This window comes from Catharus ustulatus, chromosome Z (assembly GCF_009819885.2).
Source record: "Catharus ustulatus isolate bCatUst1 chromosome Z, bCatUst1.pri.v2, whole genome shotgun sequence".
NCBI classification, from domain to species: Eukaryota; Metazoa; Chordata; class Aves; order Passeriformes; family Turdidae; genus Catharus; species Catharus ustulatus.
This window is the reverse complement of record NC_046262.2, coordinates 66,522,645-66,540,827: the sequence shown is the minus strand read 5'-3', so window position 1 is coordinate 66,540,827 and position 18,183 is coordinate 66,522,645. Positions and strand designations below refer to the sequence as shown.

At 44.3% G+C, this 18,183-nt stretch overlaps 1 protein-coding gene across 2 annotated transcripts; it reads right to left on the bottom strand.

Moving 5' to 3' along the window:
* Positions 1–5,126: 5,126 nt before the first annotated feature.
* Positions 5,127–17,896, bottom strand: FUT10 (fucosyltransferase 10). Of its 2 annotated transcripts, none has more exons than XM_033084729.2 (5): positions 17,657–17,896; positions 14,710–14,913; positions 13,743–14,028; positions 7,616–8,451; positions 5,127–6,344 (listed from the first exon to the last, which is right to left on the bottom strand). In XM_033084729.2, the coding sequence occupies exons 2-5, from the start codon at positions 14,788–14,790 to the stop codon at positions 6,120–6,122; spliced, it is 1,428 nt and encodes a 475-aa protein (XP_032940620.1). In that variant the 5' UTR covers positions 14,791–14,913; positions 17,657–17,896; the 3' UTR covers positions 5,127–6,119. The 2 variants fall into 2 exon arrangements, with proteins under 2 accessions (XP_032940620.1, XP_032940621.1); XM_033084730.2 differs by having other exon boundaries at positions 14,710–14,916; positions 17,657–17,796.
* Positions 17,897–18,183: the final 287 nt, after the last annotated feature.

The window sequence follows — 18,183 nt, the reverse complement described above, 5'->3', positions numbered from 1 at the left end:
CAGCACATTTTAGAGCATTAATAATTCACATTCCATGGAAAGTTTAATTTATGCAAAGTGAGAGTTTTGTGGAGTAGTTACTAAAGGCATACATGATTCTGGGGATAACAAATCTATAGCGAGCCTGTTACTGCCAGGGCTCTCAGTTCCATCATAGTTTTTGCATACAGTTTGCAGTGTCTTTCTCAATACACAAATGTCTCTTACTGAGTCCAGTCTCACACATATTTTAAAAAAAGTCTTCTGATAGTTACCCAGGCTAAAGAAATACCCAGAACGACAAAATGTGCACAGCAAAATATTTGAAATGGTTGCCAACAAAAGGAAAAAAAAAACATACAATTGCCTTCCAAGCCTTATGACTCTGAACCAGTAGTAACTCATCAGTAGTAACTCCAGCTGCTGCATCTCAAGATGCTGCAGATAAAGCCCTGCTCCAAGGACTCCCACAGCCAGTATCCACTGGAGGCCTGAGGACACCCTACCATCCAGCAGACACATGCTAGCAGGCCAGAAGGAAATGGTTTCTCTGCTGACAACATACAGTCTTTGAAAAGGAGACTGACAAAGCTCCCAAGCTTTGGGAGCTTGCAACAAAAAACATCAAACACAAATCGCTTTCCTTAGGCTTTCCCAAGCATGCTGCATGCAACATATTTCGGTCTTTGAGCCTACTGCCCCATTCACTCCTCCCAGGTCAGGAAGTCATGCACCACATTTCTGCATACCCGGGAGAACCAGAGCCCAAAAAGGTTGTTCTCTGTTGAAACCATCAGAAAGACACATGCAGCTTCTTCCCAGATTCTTGTCCTGCACCTGGGCTGAAGGATATAAACTTCTGACTAGGTCTCTTTTGATTGAACTTTTCTCAGACTCTCACCTAACTCCAGGTTCAGAATGGAGAGCAAATGAAGTTGAAGGAGAAGATAATTAATTTGGCATGTGTGTTTAGTTTTGGTATGGAATGGAGAAAGCAAAATGAACTGGGTTTCATGGACTTGAGGGTGCCCCAACTTAATGTTTCAGGGGAAAAATCCTGAGTTTAAAAAGACCAGTTACACAAATGTTTTGATTCTACTTTGCCTTGTAACCTTAAGAAATCTTCAGGTCTGTTTTTTCCTGCAGAATATGTGTAATTATGTAATATATATTAAACAAGATTGAATTCAGGACATTTGATTGATCAGATGCAAAATGATGTCTCTACACTCCATCTTCTTCCAAGGCCAGAGAGTAAAGAGATCAGCAAATGTCTGTAGTTTTTAATAATTTATACATTAACCCTGAGTTTAGAAGACTAACTTAAAAAGCAAGGTCTGTACATGAGGCTTCAACAGCTGTGGTTTAAAAACTCTTAGGGGGAATGTCAGCCAGCAGTACACAGCAGCGTATGTCCATACCACCCTACCCTACCTAGCCTTCCATCCCTTGTGCTCTGCAGAAAGTGCACCTGAGAAGGGTAGCTCACGAGCTCTCTCTTTAATTGCAGAGCCTGGCTTTAGCCCTGATCTGGCTTGTGAACAGTCCTCACAGAGCTGTGCAGCATGGCACTGCAGTGTCAGTCGTATGAGGCCTCCCCACCATCACCTCATGTATACACAGCAGCGACACACTTTTCCACAGAAGCACACTGCCATCCTCATTGTATTTCACGTCAGGCTGATGCCGTGCTGCTGACTAAACAGAGCATCACGTGCTCTGCAAATGTGCACTACCAGCATCAAGATCTTTGCTATTCTTTAATGCCTGCCACAAGCAAGCATTCAGCTTTGTTTGTCTGTAAATGCTGCATGAAGGAGGAAAGCTGGGATTTGACCTCTGAAGGACACAACACACAGTTGTGTGCCCACGGCATAGCATCAAGGTTTGTCTTGCTCTGAAATGAACAAAGTTAAAGTCCTCCTCATGTTTTTTAATCACTTCTTCAGTCTTCAGCTTGCTGTTCATTTTCTCAGGTAAATACTCCATTGTGCCTTTCCTTTAATGTATTCCAAGCACACCAATCCTGTAGGATCTGCTGTGTTAACACTCCCACCCCACAAGGCCCTTCCAAAGTGTCGGCTAGCATCAGTGTTAAGGAGATTTTTGAAAAGCCAACAAAATGCAAAATTGAACCATACAGGAAAAGCAGGTCAAGTGACCAGAGTTCAGAGGAATAAAGAAATTTTAAACCTCAATTCTGTGTATACTTGGGATCAAAGCAATGTGGCAAGAGTGCCCCAGCACTGGAATGCAGCAGGAGGGCACGGAGGAGGCAGAGCACTGTAGGAAATGGACAGCCCAGCTGCACAGCACTCTGCCATGAGACAGGGCACTGCTAAGAGATCATGGCTAATGGCCAGGGAGTGACCAAACACAAGGGGTCATATAGGGGCGTCTGCCGTGGACAACCTGAACAACAGGTGAAGGAACTCCTAGGAAATTGGAAGAAGCTTCACAAATGGCTGAGCCAGGTGTTCCAAGGGACATTCCCCACCTAGCTGGAGCTTCTGGAAGGGCCCTGTGCTGGGGAACAAAAAATCCACTGGGAGCCAAATGGGCAGTTATCTCCACTGGGGTGCACCGCAGGCAGGACACACAGGGCAGGGATGTAGTGGAGGGCAGGTTCAGTGACAGCCCAGGAATCGCCCAGCAGGTTCACAGAAATGAAACAGATGAAGATTGAGACAGAAGAACTGGGAACAGGCACAGGCATGGCACAGCACAGCCCGCACAGGGACTTGAGACCTCAGAAGATACAATGGGGAGGGCCCGGGTGAAGCTTCTCCCTGCTCACTCTCACACTCACCTTACCTGTTTCCCTGCAGTTGATTCCAGATACCACTGCACCAATGCAGAGCTTGCTTCAAGCACAGGCAGTCATAATCCAAGAAAGACAAATTTGAGGTTCAGGCTTCCAACACAGTGAAAATGGAGAAATGTGAGCAGATGTTTGCAGTGTTTTGTTTCCCTGTACAACCAGATGTCATGAGGACATGAGATAACAGGTATACCAGAGGGAGTTGGTAGAAGACAGAGACTGGATGTAGAGTGAACGAGTAGTAGGAAGGTTAAAAGCAATCTCAACTCTCATTTGTCTGTATCCCCATCCTCATTTTCCTCAGGGAAAAGGACCATCTTTAAGGCTGACATCCAGGGTCACCTCTCTCCCCAGACTTTCCCAGTCCCACCCAGGAGATGCTGCAGATTACTGTGACACCTCAAGTTGAACACAAGCATCTTTTGAAGGGGCACTCTGGGTCTTGAAGTTTTGTACTTCAAATGCAAAGGTCACTGCAGGCTCAGAGGCCACAAATATTTATGACTCCAAGGGTAGCTGATGGGTATGGGTTCAGTGGAATAAAGGCAAACCCACTAGGAACTGTCTTTGTTCCTTATATGCCGGAAAGAAAATCAGGACATCTTGTTACCACCATGTAAGAGGCTGGGAAGCATGCACTCTTTCATCCAGAATCAGCTCTTGTTTTTGAAAGTACAGAGTTTTTCTCAACTGTTCTGCTATTGTCTTTCTAGGGCAAAAAGAATCAGAAAAAAGAAAGGACTGTACCATCTGTGTCTGTCAAACTGGATCCCTCTGCTGGCTAGAATTACAAACCTGTACACGGCAGGAAGGCTAGCAAATCTGCTAAAAAAAATTCTGCTTATTCCTTTTCAGAGCAGTAGAGGGAGAGAAGAGATCAACCTAGAATTCATGATGGTCAGTCTTTCTTACTCTTGATTAGCCTGCACAAATTCTTGCCATAAATGTCCCACAGTGATGTTCACAAACCCTCCAACCAGCACAGGAGAAAAGATTCTAGAAGGTGATTAAAAAATGAAGAAGCCAAAGGGAGATTGCTCTGAACTAAAAATTTACCCTGTAAAAAGAATGTACTTTGAGATGACTGATAATTAAACCACAGTACACCTCTAGGCAACTGCTCTGGAGACTCATCTTTCTACTGTGTATAGCAGTGGATGAACATGTTACCTCTTCTGAAACGCAGGGTGCTGACCACTTGAAATACCAGAATGTGGGTTGCAATCCTTTCTCTCACACTCCACCAAATTAAAATGAAGGATAATGAAATACTAAAAACTGAGAAAAATATATCTTATATCTTTGGATAATATCTATCTACCAGACTGCTCAAGATGGTCAGGATCTGACAGATTCCACCAAAGGAAAAAACATCCAGTTGTGCAGCTCCTGAGGTCTTTAAACAACATGGCTTGAGAATTTTGGCCAAGAGGACAGCAGAACATCACAAAAGAAAAACAGTACCAACAATAACAACAAAAAGTAGTTAGTCCTTCATGTTTCTTTATCATTCTGGGACGTGAAACAGAGATCCATGGCAACAGGTGGGCATTCAGCAGTTTCCTTTGCAAATGTTTTGGGGTTTATATCCAGCTTTCAGTCCTGGTCTAGCTAGGGAAGCCTGTAAGTCCAGTGTTAATGTCACTTTCCTGAAGACCCTCATTTGTGGAGCCTAGTCATCATTTGCACTGCACACCACCGGCTAAGTGTTTCAGATATGCCCAACACATGCTGTGTGTCACCAGCAGAACATTAGTGGTGAGAAATTTCAGTGGGAATATTTTGTTTAATCAAATACTAATAACCAGTACTCTGTTGTTCATGGTCACAAAACTCATCTTTACTTTGAAATATTTAAAAATAATCAAAAATTCCCCTGCTATTTGTTGAGGAAATTTCTGATGAGGAAACTTTTCCCCAGGGAAAAAGTAAAAACAGGAAGTAAATTTTACAGCTGAATTTCTTGGTGTAAATGCTATTCACATCCTTCTCCACCACCACTATTTGGCTACCCCTTCATAAAACAGCCAGGTGTTTGACAGAAATTTTAAAAATAGCCTGTGCAAGGAACAATTCCATGGAAATTATCACACAGGTGAAAAAATGCCTTTCCAGCAAGGTGAAGAACCCTGGATTAGTAATTCCATTTGCCTGTGTCATCATACGTGGGCATGTGTATGAATGAGTGTCACTCATCTGAATGGCTCCATACACTTACTGCCATTTTGCAGATCCTTTTCACAGAATTGTGAAAGCTAACTCCTCTACAGATTGAGGTTAAAAGAATTTGGGAAGAAAACTGCAAACTAAATACCAGGCAAAGGTGTGTCTTTTGGCAAGTGAGGACTAAGATAAAGTTTTATTCTTTGTCAGATTAAGTAATTTGAAGTTTTGTGTGTTAAAACAGGAAGGCTGCCTACTTCTCCTTGGGCCTACTGAAGACTTCAGCACCAATGGGTTCTGTATTATCCCTGCTCTTTTAACCATATAATTTCATGTTTATACAAGATACAAATACTATCATCAGAATACAAATACATCATCAGAAAGACAAGAAGGTAAATCAGATTGAAGCCAACCCTATTTCTGGGGAATAGAGATACTCATACGCTCTGCTTATTTTTAGCAAAAGATGGTGGGTAAATCTGAGCCAGCACGTTTTTCATTCAATCTGTCCCCGGACACTAACAGATGGTGCTACCTCATGCCAAACACTAATGCACGTTACATTGGCACTCAGTGTCAGGACACAAAGCCCGCCAAGTCGCTGCTTAAATTTGCTGATGCCAGGAAATTTGATAATAAACAGCTCGCTAGGGACACAGTCCCAAGTTTTAGTCTACCTCCAAAGCAGCACAAAAGCTGTACCTGTGGAATGGTGACAGCTGCTCTGCACCTTGTGGCTATCAATATAGCAAAGGAGGGTCCTGGACTGGGGAAAACAGGGTCTTGAGACCAGGCAGGTATGTATCTAAAGACGGAGGAAGAGCCATCTGCTTCTGGGTAATTAGCTGTGTGCTTAAATCTGGGCTTTATGAATTCTGACAACCAGGGTCTTAATGTTCAAACATTTGAACAAATGACAATTAATATAAATCATTCTAAATAGAAATATATGCATATATATGTGCATATATTACCTAGCAGAATGATTTTACTGTTCAGCATTTCTTAGTGCCCCTTGAGCACTAACATACTAAATTCAGTCTCACAGGTCTACTTCCCATGGTTACTAAAACTAAGTGATAAGGTCATCTGTAAAAGAAAATTCCACAGAACTCCTCTGAGGAGGTCACTCTGTTTTACAGGTCCATTGTGTTTATTCTTTGAATACAAGCATCCAAAATTCTTCAGTTGTAAAATTCTTGTTTCTTTCCACCAGGTGTCTCAGTGCCAAGGCTTCTTTCTTGGATTGCTCAAAGCTTGGTATCCACATCTTTTGGAGAGAAATCCGGCCAGGGTTTGAGGATGAGAACCAGAATGCCTCTGGTTTGGGGCAGCTCAGATGATTAACCTGAGCCTCCCACCTCTGGGGCAGCCATCCCTGGCAATGAAGACAAATAAAAGGGGTTATTCAGAGACCCAGGCAAACAGAGAAGTGCTACACCATTAGTAATCTCTGAAATCATGTCAGTTATACTTTCCTTTCCATTGCAGGCTCTACCCATGTCTCTGTGGAAGGTCTCCCCTAAGTGTCTGGGACAAAATCACTCATGCTGATGAGTTATGCTGAGTCTCAGATAAGGTTTGGCTACAAATGAGCAGCACCAGCCCACACAAAATGAAATTACAAGGCAAGGAGTTATATTTTCATCATTATATTCTGTTTTCATCTTAAATATGCACACACTAACTAATTATTTTTCTAAAGGAAGAAAAAAAGCCACTAATCTGGCCAGCAAAGTAAACTGGTCTTCATAATTTTATTGACTAGAGAGCCACAAAAGCACAGGGGAGGAATATCTGTATCTATCTATTCTCTACCTTTCCATGGCTGAATTCCTAACTCAAAGGGAGGACGAATGTCCAGATTTGCACTGGTCTCAAACAGCAAAGTCTGGTTAAGTGTAATGCTTAACAGTTTGTAATTCTCATCACTTCAGCTCACCTTAACTTCCTAAGTTTTCTCCATCTCCCTTCTACTGGTTGACCATTTAATGTATTGCTCAGATGGTGATCTGCTAAAATACGGTTTCTCACACACAACCTGGCTTAAAAATTGTTTCAGTGTTTAATCAACAAATGTGGCTGCAGACAATGGCATGTTGTCACTACAGGTTTGAATGTACCCACATATACATATAGAAATTGACAGTCATAGAGTGTTCAAGACAGATCAGAAGACAGGGATCTCCAGTTCCTATTCCAAAACAGGCGTAATCATATCTAACAGCCTTGGGCAAAATTGAGTTCAGTCTTAAAACACTTCCAAGGACAGAGCACAAACTTTCTGGGCAACCTCTTTCCAAATGTTCCAGGTCATCTGAAGAAGGTCAATGTGTTAGGCTATTTGTGCAACATGAAAAACATCTCCTCTCTGAACAACTCAAGCCCTTGGCCAAAAATGACCACCAGCTCAGTGGTCAATGTCATGTGCTCACACACTGCTCTGCAGCACTAAGAGGAATGTAAGTTCTGGTTGTGCACCTGCACCTTCTGCCAGCACCTGTTTACATGACAATGCACAACTCAATGGCACTGGAATAGTATGGTTGTCAGCTAGCTAGAAATCTGGTAACCAAACTTCCTGGGACAAACCTGACCCTAGTGCCATTTTAAAGCCTCTCTGAGACACAAACACAAATTCACACATACCTTTTCCTTCCGTCTGATGTTTTCCCACACTCTGTTACAAACCATGCACTCAAAGGTGTCAATGTAATTGTCCTGGGTGATATCTTGCACTCCCCACTTGCGTTCCTTCATTGCTCTAAGCAGTCTTGGGTTGGAAATGTCCCCTTTCAGCTTCCATTGTAGGTAGGACTCATATTCTTCATCATTTGTATCCAGTGTTTTGATATAGTGGGCCAGATCCCGAGGATGTGAAAAACTGGATACCAGGATTGCACTCTTGTTACTAGGGAGCCAGTCTACAACGCTGGGAGACCCAAAGTACACTGGCACCACTCCCAACTTCAGTGGCCGCCAGAGTTTTTCTGTGATGTAATCTTCACAAACAGCATTTTCAAAAGCAAGAATGAACTTGTACTGTGCCAGTATTTTTAAAAAGTTTCCATCATCCATGGCAGCAGAATTTCTGAGATGCTGAGGAAGGTCTCTATTATGTAAACACTCCCCATATGAGTCTACTTCAATGTGGCACATCAGCTCACGCACATAGCTGTCCCGGTCAGAAGGGGGGTTGCAGTCAGACTGCACGTACACAAGCGGTGCAAGCCTTTTCCTCATGCTGTTTTTCATCTGCACTGGGATCATGAACCTCAATGACTTCAGGACCTCTACACCCTCAAGGTACTGAGTGGTGAGTGGCAGGTGAGAGTGGCGGCTAAATGTCGCAGTGTGGTTGAACAAAGTGATGGCTGCTTCGTGGAAGAGTTTGTAGTTGTTTTTTGGTGACTCTTCATGGAAAAGGGCCCAGTCATGATATTCTTTACGAGGGAGAGGTAAACTGTCTATACTGAAGTCAGTACCTAGACAAAAGCAAAGAGTGTTCATCCTGCTCTTATCTGTCATGTGACACTAACTAGAATGACACAGAAGTCTAGTTTTATTTTAGTATCAGCACTACAACCATCACATTTCTGACACTGTAAGGCAGTTACTTCAAAGAACATAATTAATGCAAAGGCACAAGAGCATAAGGACAGACAAAACTGAATTTCACAGCAAAAGAGTCCAGAAAAGTGGGATCAGTAGTTAATATTAGAAGTAGTTTCCTTTCATGTCACATTAGTTTAAAGGCTTCTCATTTCACAGGATCACGGGGAATTTCATATTTTAATGCACTGAAATGAGACTAGTAAGATGGTTAATAATTCCCTGGTTCTCTAAACAGGGAAGCAGATGGTATCTCCTCTGTGATGTGAGGAAAATTGTTACTGCAGAACTCAATTAGGTTCTAGTAATAAAACAACCAAAAGGATGCTGAAATCCTGAGCAGGATTAAGGAGAAAAAAAAAAGAATTACTTCAAGTCTTGAAAAGACACTGTACTGTGGAGACTTAGGAAGCCAAACTGTTAACTTTTCAAAGAGAAAATTAAGAGGTGATGTATCACAGCAATTTACCAAATACATAAAAGTAGCTTCTGGCAGAAGACAGCTCCTCAAAGCAATGCCAATAGTTGAAAAAGAATCATGTCTAAACTCTAAAACAGTCAACTGAAGAAATTAGGGAAACTGTGGTAGAAGCCTTAGGACAAGCCTAGATGACTTCTCAAAGGCTGGTCTGTAAGTTGAAAGTACCAGCTCACTAATGCAACCCTTGCTCTCCCTTCACTACTACTGCAGTACACCCTTACAACCAGCCTTACTGCAGATTAAATGCAAACTTGCCCCACTTTTGTCAAGGTACTTCCTCACTGTCTTAGAACCGTACCTGTTTTCTACTTAAGTAAAGGTACTGAACATACAAAACTTTCAACCTATATTGTCTAGCAAGAGAGGCTCAAAAACTGAAACTAACACTGAAGAGCTAGTTTAGAAAACATCACAAATTCTTATCTTTGGAAAAACTACCATCTGTGGCAACCTAACCTTTGTGTAGCAAACTCCATGGTTGATTGCATCTAGGACAATTGGGAATATGACGTCTTAAACAAGCTGTGTTCAAAACAACTAAGGAGGATGGCCCATAAGCAGCAGAGGCAGGATAATGCTCTCTCCATGCCAACTTCCCTCTTTCACCGTAAGACAGAGATGCACAGTCACAAGAAGCAGGGTCAAACAGTGGTCATATCTCTACAGAAAGCTGTGGACCACAACCAACCACAAAGCAACCAAAAACTCTTACCAGGAGCTCTCCATCAGAAGACTGCAAATGCCCCGTACTGTTGTATCAGACACAAAACATTCCCACCCTGCAAAGGGATCTAGATGTTCCCATGCCAATTTAAATGTACATAACCCAGCACATTCTTTGTTTTGCAGCCCCCTACCCCTAACGAATGAAGACTGCAACCATTACTCCTATCATAGACATGAAAATTGCAATAATCAAGAATCATCACTGGATCCATCAGAGGTGGTATTTTTCCTCTTCCTCCTCTTTCTCTCTTTCTTTTCCTTACACATTTTGTTCATGAGATTTTTATACTTTTATATAAAATAATCAGAAGAGCCACATACCTCCTTTCCACTGCAATTAAATTGTTTCAAAATAAATCTGGCTGATACATACACACCAGTCATACAGAGTTGTTTCAGTCTAGTTCACCCAAGGGATCTAATAACAGGAACCTCAGTTACCATCCCTCAGAGGTGGGTCATAACATCATCTCACTCACATTTATAACTTTTCACTCTCCATACTTCTCCTGACCTCAAACTACTGATAGCAAAAAGAAGGGGATGCTAGCAGAAGTCTTACACAGAATACTGATATAAAAACTACGATACAAAGATTTTTAAAAATGCCCAGTGGTCCTTGCAGCTGTATGAGCCTGCCAAAAGGACTCCAAGGACGACCTTATAAAACTAAAATGAGACTTCATTACTGCAGCAGAGATGGAAGTTAGCTGTCAGTAATGCAAAAACCTCCTATACAGCAAGATCCTTCAGGAGCATCAGGTGGGGTTTTTTTAAGGCCACTAAACATCAACCTTCTGTCTTCTACTCAGGTCCTAAGTCCTTAGCACTACAAAGACGAAAGGTTGTGCCACCCAATGAAAAACGCTATTTCCTTCTTCTGTTTTTGATGTGTTATCTTGTTTTTGATGTGTTATTTTGTGACAGAAGATGATGAAAACTGAAAGTGAATCAAATTTTCATGGAGAAATTCATAAAGTCTATCTGGCTTTGAAAAAAAGTTGTTCTAAGGGATGCCAAGATGAGAAGTAACAGTGCATACCTACAATAATGAAATGCTGTGGATCGAAATCACAGCACTGAAGCTCGGTCTCATACAAGGGTGCTCCCTCTTTCAGGCAGTATTGCAGGGAAAAGGGGGTGGAAACAGAGGCAAGAATGAGTGAAAGACAAAAAGGAACACATAAAACTTACCAAACTAGGAGACAGTGAAGTCAGGCAAAGAGAAACTTAAGGAAAAATGCACTATAAAATCACAGTCTCAGAATCCTTTAGGTTGGAAAAGACTTCCAAGATCATAAGTCCAACCTTTGACCAAGCACCACTTTGTCAACTAGACCATGGCACTTAATACCATGACCAGTTGTTTCTTGAACAACCCCTGGGATAGTGACTCTATTATCACCCTGGGCAATCCATTCCAATGTTTAACAACCCCTTCCATGAAAAAATTTCTCCTGATGTCCAACCAGAACCTTCCCTGGTCCAGCTTGAGGTTTTGTCCTCTCATCCTGCCACTGGTTGCCTGAGAGAAAGTGCCAACCCTCACCTGGCTACATCAGCTTGTCAGGGAGTTGTAGACAGTGGTAAGGTCACCCCTGAGCCTCCTTTTCTCCAGGCTGAACAACCCCAGCTCCCTCAGCTGCTCCTCATCGGACTTCTTCTCCAGACCTTTCACCAGCTTTGATGCCCCTCTCCAGACATGCTCTAGCACCCCAATGTCTTTCTTGAAATAAGAGGCCCACAGTACAGAACAGAGCACATCAGAAAGACTGAATTTAATACAACACTTAATCAATCTCAGTCCAGCAAGAAGACAAAGAGGATTAAAGGCAAGATAGCATCAGCATGCTCCCTACCCCATGAGATGAAGGAAATAAAGAAGTATATGATTGAATTAAAAAAAGCACCACAAGACTAGAATTATGGGCAATCTCACTTCCTAAGTGTTAATTTGGAAATCTTAGATATGCAGAAGAGAAAGATATATGTTGTTAGGAGAAATTATGCATTTTAGAAGACAGTTTTCATTCAGAAGTCATACTCCAAGGACTCAGTGCTCCAGTACAGAACAGCTGGACATCCTCCTCTCTTAGAAACAACACCCCTGAGGCTCTGACAGATCCAGCTCATGCTGACTCAGTAATATTGGCAGCTCATGCTAAATACTACACTCTATGAATTATGTTACACTGAAAAAGGTGGAGTTGGAGCTCCCTCTCAAAAGCAGAGACAAAGTCTAGCAAGGGGATGCCACATCTCATTTTGAAACAGAAGGTGGTGACACTTGACAAAGTTATCACCTACACTGAGGGGCTCCCCAGGCCAGGACAGTGAGCTGGGACAAGTTGCAGAAAAACTGGTGTTCCTAACAAAGCAGTTGTGCTGGAAAAGATCTACACCCTGTATTTTTGCACAGTACTTTTCTTTATCTTTGGATCATTCTTCTCTTGACCAGCTTATTGACCACATACTGGGGAAAATATTGCATTTTCTTTGGAAGGTGACACTGTGCTCTGATCCAGCGTTAGCATGGAAATTCAGATATTCAAGTTTTCACTCAGTAGGCTCTCTAGAGGGAAAATCTGTAAAAGTAAAATACACCTTTTTGCAGACTCACAGCTCACGGCCTCATGGCAGCAGGGAGAGAGGGAGAGAAAGAGAGAAAAGCTCTCCCTCTCTCTGTTTCAGCCTTGTGAGATCATTTACTGTGGTTTAAAAATAAGTAACAATTTTGCATATTTTGACACTTGTCTTTACAAGTTTCATTGCCAGCACCACTAGAAATAGAAAAAAAAAAACAAAAACAGGGAGAGTCTTATTTCTGGTATAAATTTTTAAAAATATGAGAGCAAACTATGTCCTGAAGCCTGCTAAAAATGAAAAGTAACAATCCTTCTAATGCTGATAAAGACAAATGAAATTACTACCAGAGACCAAAACCATCAGACTTTACAGCTTTCCTGTGATGCAATCCAGCTTCTTTGTCTTTAATTGGGTCAGCTTCTCATTCCTTTGCTGTTATTCCTTTGCTTTCATGCTTAACCACTATATTATCTGACAAAGCTGACCTACTTGGAGATCTAAAAAGATTAGTGATGAGAAGTTTTTTTTCACTGCTAACAATCAAGCTTAAGGCCCTCCTTTCCTGTATTTAGTTCACCCGTATTCAGATTGAGCAAATGAGATTCAGTATCCTGATTTAGTTTATTTCCAGACCAAACACCAAAGATCTGAACACACCAGTCAGAGAAAAGCATTTGAATTCAGTTTTCCACGTAAAACTCAGGTTTTCTTTCAAAAATAACTGTGTGGGAAAAAAGAACAAAGTTGATGAAGTAATGCCTACTTTTAAATGATGCATCTTTCATGCTTTGTAGACTCACAGTGTATGTAATGGCAAGTCTCTGGCAGAGTCAGAGCAGCTCAGAAGGTTACACTAGCTGCTGCTCCCTGTATGGAATCAGTAAGTTTCTTTCACTAGTTTCCATTTAGAGTCTGCTAGCAATTTCTTGGCACATGAGGCAAGGGAGTTGCAGTGTTACCAGAGAGCACATTATTTTTAGACAAAAGACTTGTAACAAGTGCAACAAAGGCCTTGCAGAACCTCTGCTAGGGGTGACAAGCCAAAGACTGGAAAAAGTTGGCTTGATCTCAGACTGTCTTTAAATGCCTTGGAAATGACATGAAATTGTCTTTTCTTCAATGAAAAGGGAGTACATGTGACTGGAAAGCAGCATGAGACAAGGCATCAGTCATACCACAGATGTGCATGGTCACTTTTCAGAGTACTTTTACAGAGCACTCGTAATGGTATTCAGCACGAGGCAAAGTTTAGCCCTATGAGCTGCCTAAATTTCCTGTTCTAAGTCACTGCCACCTAGAATATTTAATCTTTATAGGGAAAGAACTGAGTTGGAGGAAAAGCTACTTCTTTAAAAACAAACAGATTCTTACCGTAGAACAGAAATGCTCTTGTCATCTGATTGTGCTGGTAGGTCTTGTTTATAGTAAAGAAGCAAACGTCCTCTCCACACTGACTGAATCTCCCTGTCTCTCCAGTGAGGGGAGACCACCAGAGCAGGACAGGATAGTGATTTACATCAAACTCTGTCTTGAAGCTGCTGTGGAGTTCCTGCTTCTTAAACTGAAAAGCATGTCTCTCCCCAGGCTTTAATGGGCTGCTGTGTAAACTGGAGATTACTGACACCTTATTCTCTGAATTGCCCAGTTCGGTGATAACCTTCAGGGAAACAAACATCCATATCACAACGTGTCTCTGTCATTAGCCTGGACACCTGCTTGCAAGCCAGAATTTAAGTATCAAGCACTAAGTTGGTATGTTAAGTTCCTTTCAATCAAATTGGATGTATTTCACTGACTGCAGACATCAGATCATCTTACGTCAGAATAGCAAAAACTTTAATCGGAAATTGTAAGGAGAAGGCTGGAAATACATTTCTGTACTGAGATATGGCCACATCATGTGTGACTTATCAACACAACTTCTGATTATTCTTGGAAAATGCACAGGACAGAGAACAGCCCTTCAGTAGCCAGGTTTCTACTGAAAATAAGCTGTTAACAAACCCATGAAGTTTTCTATGGGTCCAGGCTTGTACCCCAGCCTAATGATTTCAGCCACATGAAAAGAGAAGGCAATGCTGGATAGAGGCAACATGGCATGGTTATGTTGCAACACTCCTGAGAAACTCCTCTAGGAGCTGAGGATGTATACAAGAAAGGTATTCTCTGGGTTATGTCATTTCCAGGATCAGCTATCACCACAAGGCCAACACTGCTAACAGAGTAACTCCCAGTGAAGTACAGACTAGTATGGAAAAGTCGCCTCTCTCATCTGACAGAGCTGTGTCCTGCTTTGACAGCAATGTCGTATACACACCCCACCCCCTTGCCCCTGTACCTGGAGTGTCAGCACAAGGAAAAAGGCAGCTGCAAAGCAGAAGCAAGATGCCCAAAGTATCTTCCTCCTCATCCTAATCATGCTGAACTACCAGGCCCACCAGAGCAGTTACATCTAGGCAATAGGAAGATCAGCTTGTCCAAAGTCTTCACTCTTTGCTGCTGGGCTTTCCCACTTTGTCTTTATTGCTCTTCATGGTGACAGCTGCTGAAAAAAAGAGGAACATCATCACAGACAGGTCCTTCAAAGCGCAGAGGTTAGTTTCACGTCCACCTATGGCTTTCTGTGGGTGCCAGAGCCACATTTTCAGCCAGGTATCCAGAAAGTAGCCTGCACAAGACAGCACCCTTGTTCACAAAGCCCCAGGTACCTACTCTCTCTGTAGTCATCCTGGACATCCTTGTAGTCAGTGTAAGGAATGCTGACGGTACTGGCTCAGTACAGTGTGAGGAAGGCCACTGCTTTCATGATTTTCAGATGCTAAGCTCTGCTGCTTTTCAACAGACTCACAAATAGGGAAGCAATGGAAGATTTTCCTTCCCTAGGCAATCTCTGAAAATGGACCTGGAAAAGACACACATCTATCCAGCCTTGGTCTTACTACACTTCAGTCTTCTGGGACTTCTCTTCACAAGCATGAAGAATGTCCATGGAACATGGTCTGTGTCCAATGCATAGAGAAAGTAACCAAACAATACACACACAAACCCTGTCCACACGTAAACTCAGTTAAATTTAACAAGTTCCTCTTTCCAAGTACAGTAATTTCACGATTACAAGCCGCGCTGACCATAAGCCACATCGCCGGGTGTTGGCAAACATTTCCTTCTTTGTCCATACACAAGCCACACCCAATTATAAGCCGCTCTGTCATTCGCAGAGACGACCCGCGTGCAACAAAGTTGCCAAATAGTAACAGAATCGCGGCAGGGCGGGGTTTACTGGCTCGGCTCGGGCCGTGAGGGCTCCGGGCTGGGCCAGGCAGTCCCACTCGGCGCTGCCACTCAGCAGGGTTGCTCAGGGCCGGTCGCTGCCGCTGCTGGGCTCGCTCGCCCCGGCCTGGCACTGCGCCACGGTGGCAGGGGGGCACGGAGCCCGCCGGCAGCCGCGGCAGTGGTGGGAGGTGGGGATGGAGCCTGCTGGCACCCGCGGTAGTGGCGGCAGGAGAGGAAGGAGTCCCCCTGCTCCCGTGGCTGCAGGTGGGGACGGGAGCCCCCTGCCTCCCCCCGGGCCGCGGGGCCAGCAGGAGGGAGCCCCCCGCCTCTCCCCCCACCCCGCGCTGCCTGCAGGGAGTGGCTCCACCCGCTGTGCAACACAGTAACCAATTTGTAACAACCGCGTAAATGCCGGATTTTACTGGCAGGTGCTTGACTTTGCAGTTTGCACAGACTTGGTTTGCACTTCCGGGGTTGGGAATGTCAGAAAATTATTCACATATTGGCCACTCCTGAATGTAAGCCGCATTTCCGGTGTGGGAGCAAAATTTTGGTCAAAACGGTGCAGCTTGTAATCATGAAATTACTGTAATCTTACCTGTGCTGGTCTGCCTCTCTTCAAACAACTTTCCCTTCCCCAATGCTTTTTTTAGCTTTCAGAGAACCCTACTGTTTCTTGCATGATGGATGTTTTTATACAAAAATTCCCAACTTCTGGCAACAGGAGAAATTATAAAATTCCAGCCACATCTTGAAAAATAAAAAACAAAGAATGACAGAAAGATAAGACTGTAGCACTCCACACAGAGAAGTAAAGTTTGAAAATGTGGGTGTTCTGAAACCTCAGAAAGTAGAAACATATGCACAAAGTGTTTAATAAATTGCTATTTTAGAGCTCCTCTCTTTCAGAGATATGATTATGAAATTTATGTTGGTTTTCCTGCCAGCTTTCTCCCATCTTAATCCAAATCACAAAGTTCTAAAGCCCTGACAAAGAGGGATGGGTCCCAAACCTACAGCTTGCTGCAGTAATATCACAGTGGTGCTGACAGCTAAAGGAAAAAAATTATCCTTTTTCTGCTCCCACTGACACATGAGTTCATCCCTTTCCCTCGAACATCAAAAAGGCCTCTTTAGCAAAAGCTGACATGAAACCCTGCTGCGCAATTCTGCTCTGCACAGGCCAGCTGCTTTTGAAGGTCTGTGTGGGTGTGAAAGTGCATGGCTGCCAGTTAAGCACTTCTCAGATCCGGCAGGATTTTCCATAAAGCCTCTGCACCTTCTGTGCCTCCTGCAGTACAGCCAAAAAGGGGCACCAGGAGGGGAAGGAGATTAATTCTGCCCACTGCTGTGTTGGCACACCTGGAGCTGGACAGTATTTTTAACACTGTATCTTGCCAGGCCAGTACATGGTAAAAAGTAAGATTCTCATGATCCACTGAATACCTCCCTAACCCCTGTCCTGGTAAAAAAGTAGTAGTAATCATCACATTTTTAGGTTCTAGAGGGGGAGCTGCCCACAGCACGGGTGTGCTGCACCTACTGACCTAGGGTATCACACTGAGCCATGGCTTCATTTTCGCATCTGCAGTGCCCAACATGCAATACTTCTGCCCAGCTCTGCGGTGCGCATTTGCACTGGGCCAGGCAAGGCTCTGTCCCGCCCCGGCTCCACGGGCAAGGATGACCTTGCAACGCTTTCCCACCGCTCGCAGGCTGAGCGGAGGGCCTGAGGACTTGAGGCAAGGAGCATAAATCACCACCCCAGGCTGCCCTGCGGGAGCAGCAGCTCCCTGCAAATCCTTTCAAACTTCCTGCCAGCTCTCCCCGCCGCCTTTCCTTCCAGTTCTGTGTCGCCGCAATTCTCTGGCCTCAGCATCCCAGCCAGGGGTTTCCTTGCTCCCCGAAAAGCTGCCCCTTCCCCTCCCGAGGCTCTACTCATCCCGCAGCCCCGGCCCTGCTCCCGCCGTGGGTCGGGCATCCTGCGGCCGGGCGCCCGCCGCCGTACTCACCCCGAGAAACTCGCTCCCACCTCACCGCCGCCGTCCCCCTCTGGCCGGGTCTGAGGGGGTTCGGGGTGTTTTGCTGCTTTTTCTTAACTTTGAGTTAGTGCTGCCGCGGGAGCGCGGCGGGGCGGGGGCGGTGCGGGCGCGCTCCCTCCGCCCAGCCGCGGGGCGGGGAAGGGTCGGCCCGGCTCGGCTCGGCCCGGTCCGGCTGCCCGAGGCCTGCGCGGCGAGCGCGGGCGAGCGATCGCCGTGGGAGTGCCATGGGTTCCACGCCGCCGGACTGCTCTTCTGCAAACCCTCACTGCAAGACCTCACCCAATTCCCAAAAATAAATCCGCCCCCGATTCCTATAGCCGTTTGCATAATAGCGCGCTTTGCGGTTTTACGGGAGGCTTTTTACAACAGCGCTGGTTGTATCTGGGTTGTTGCCCTGACGGAGACTTTACATTGACTGCATGAGGCCAGCGGGCAGTCAGAAAGAGAAATGCGTCACGGCAGCCGGGAAGCCCCGAGGAGCTGGGAGAGCGCTCGCC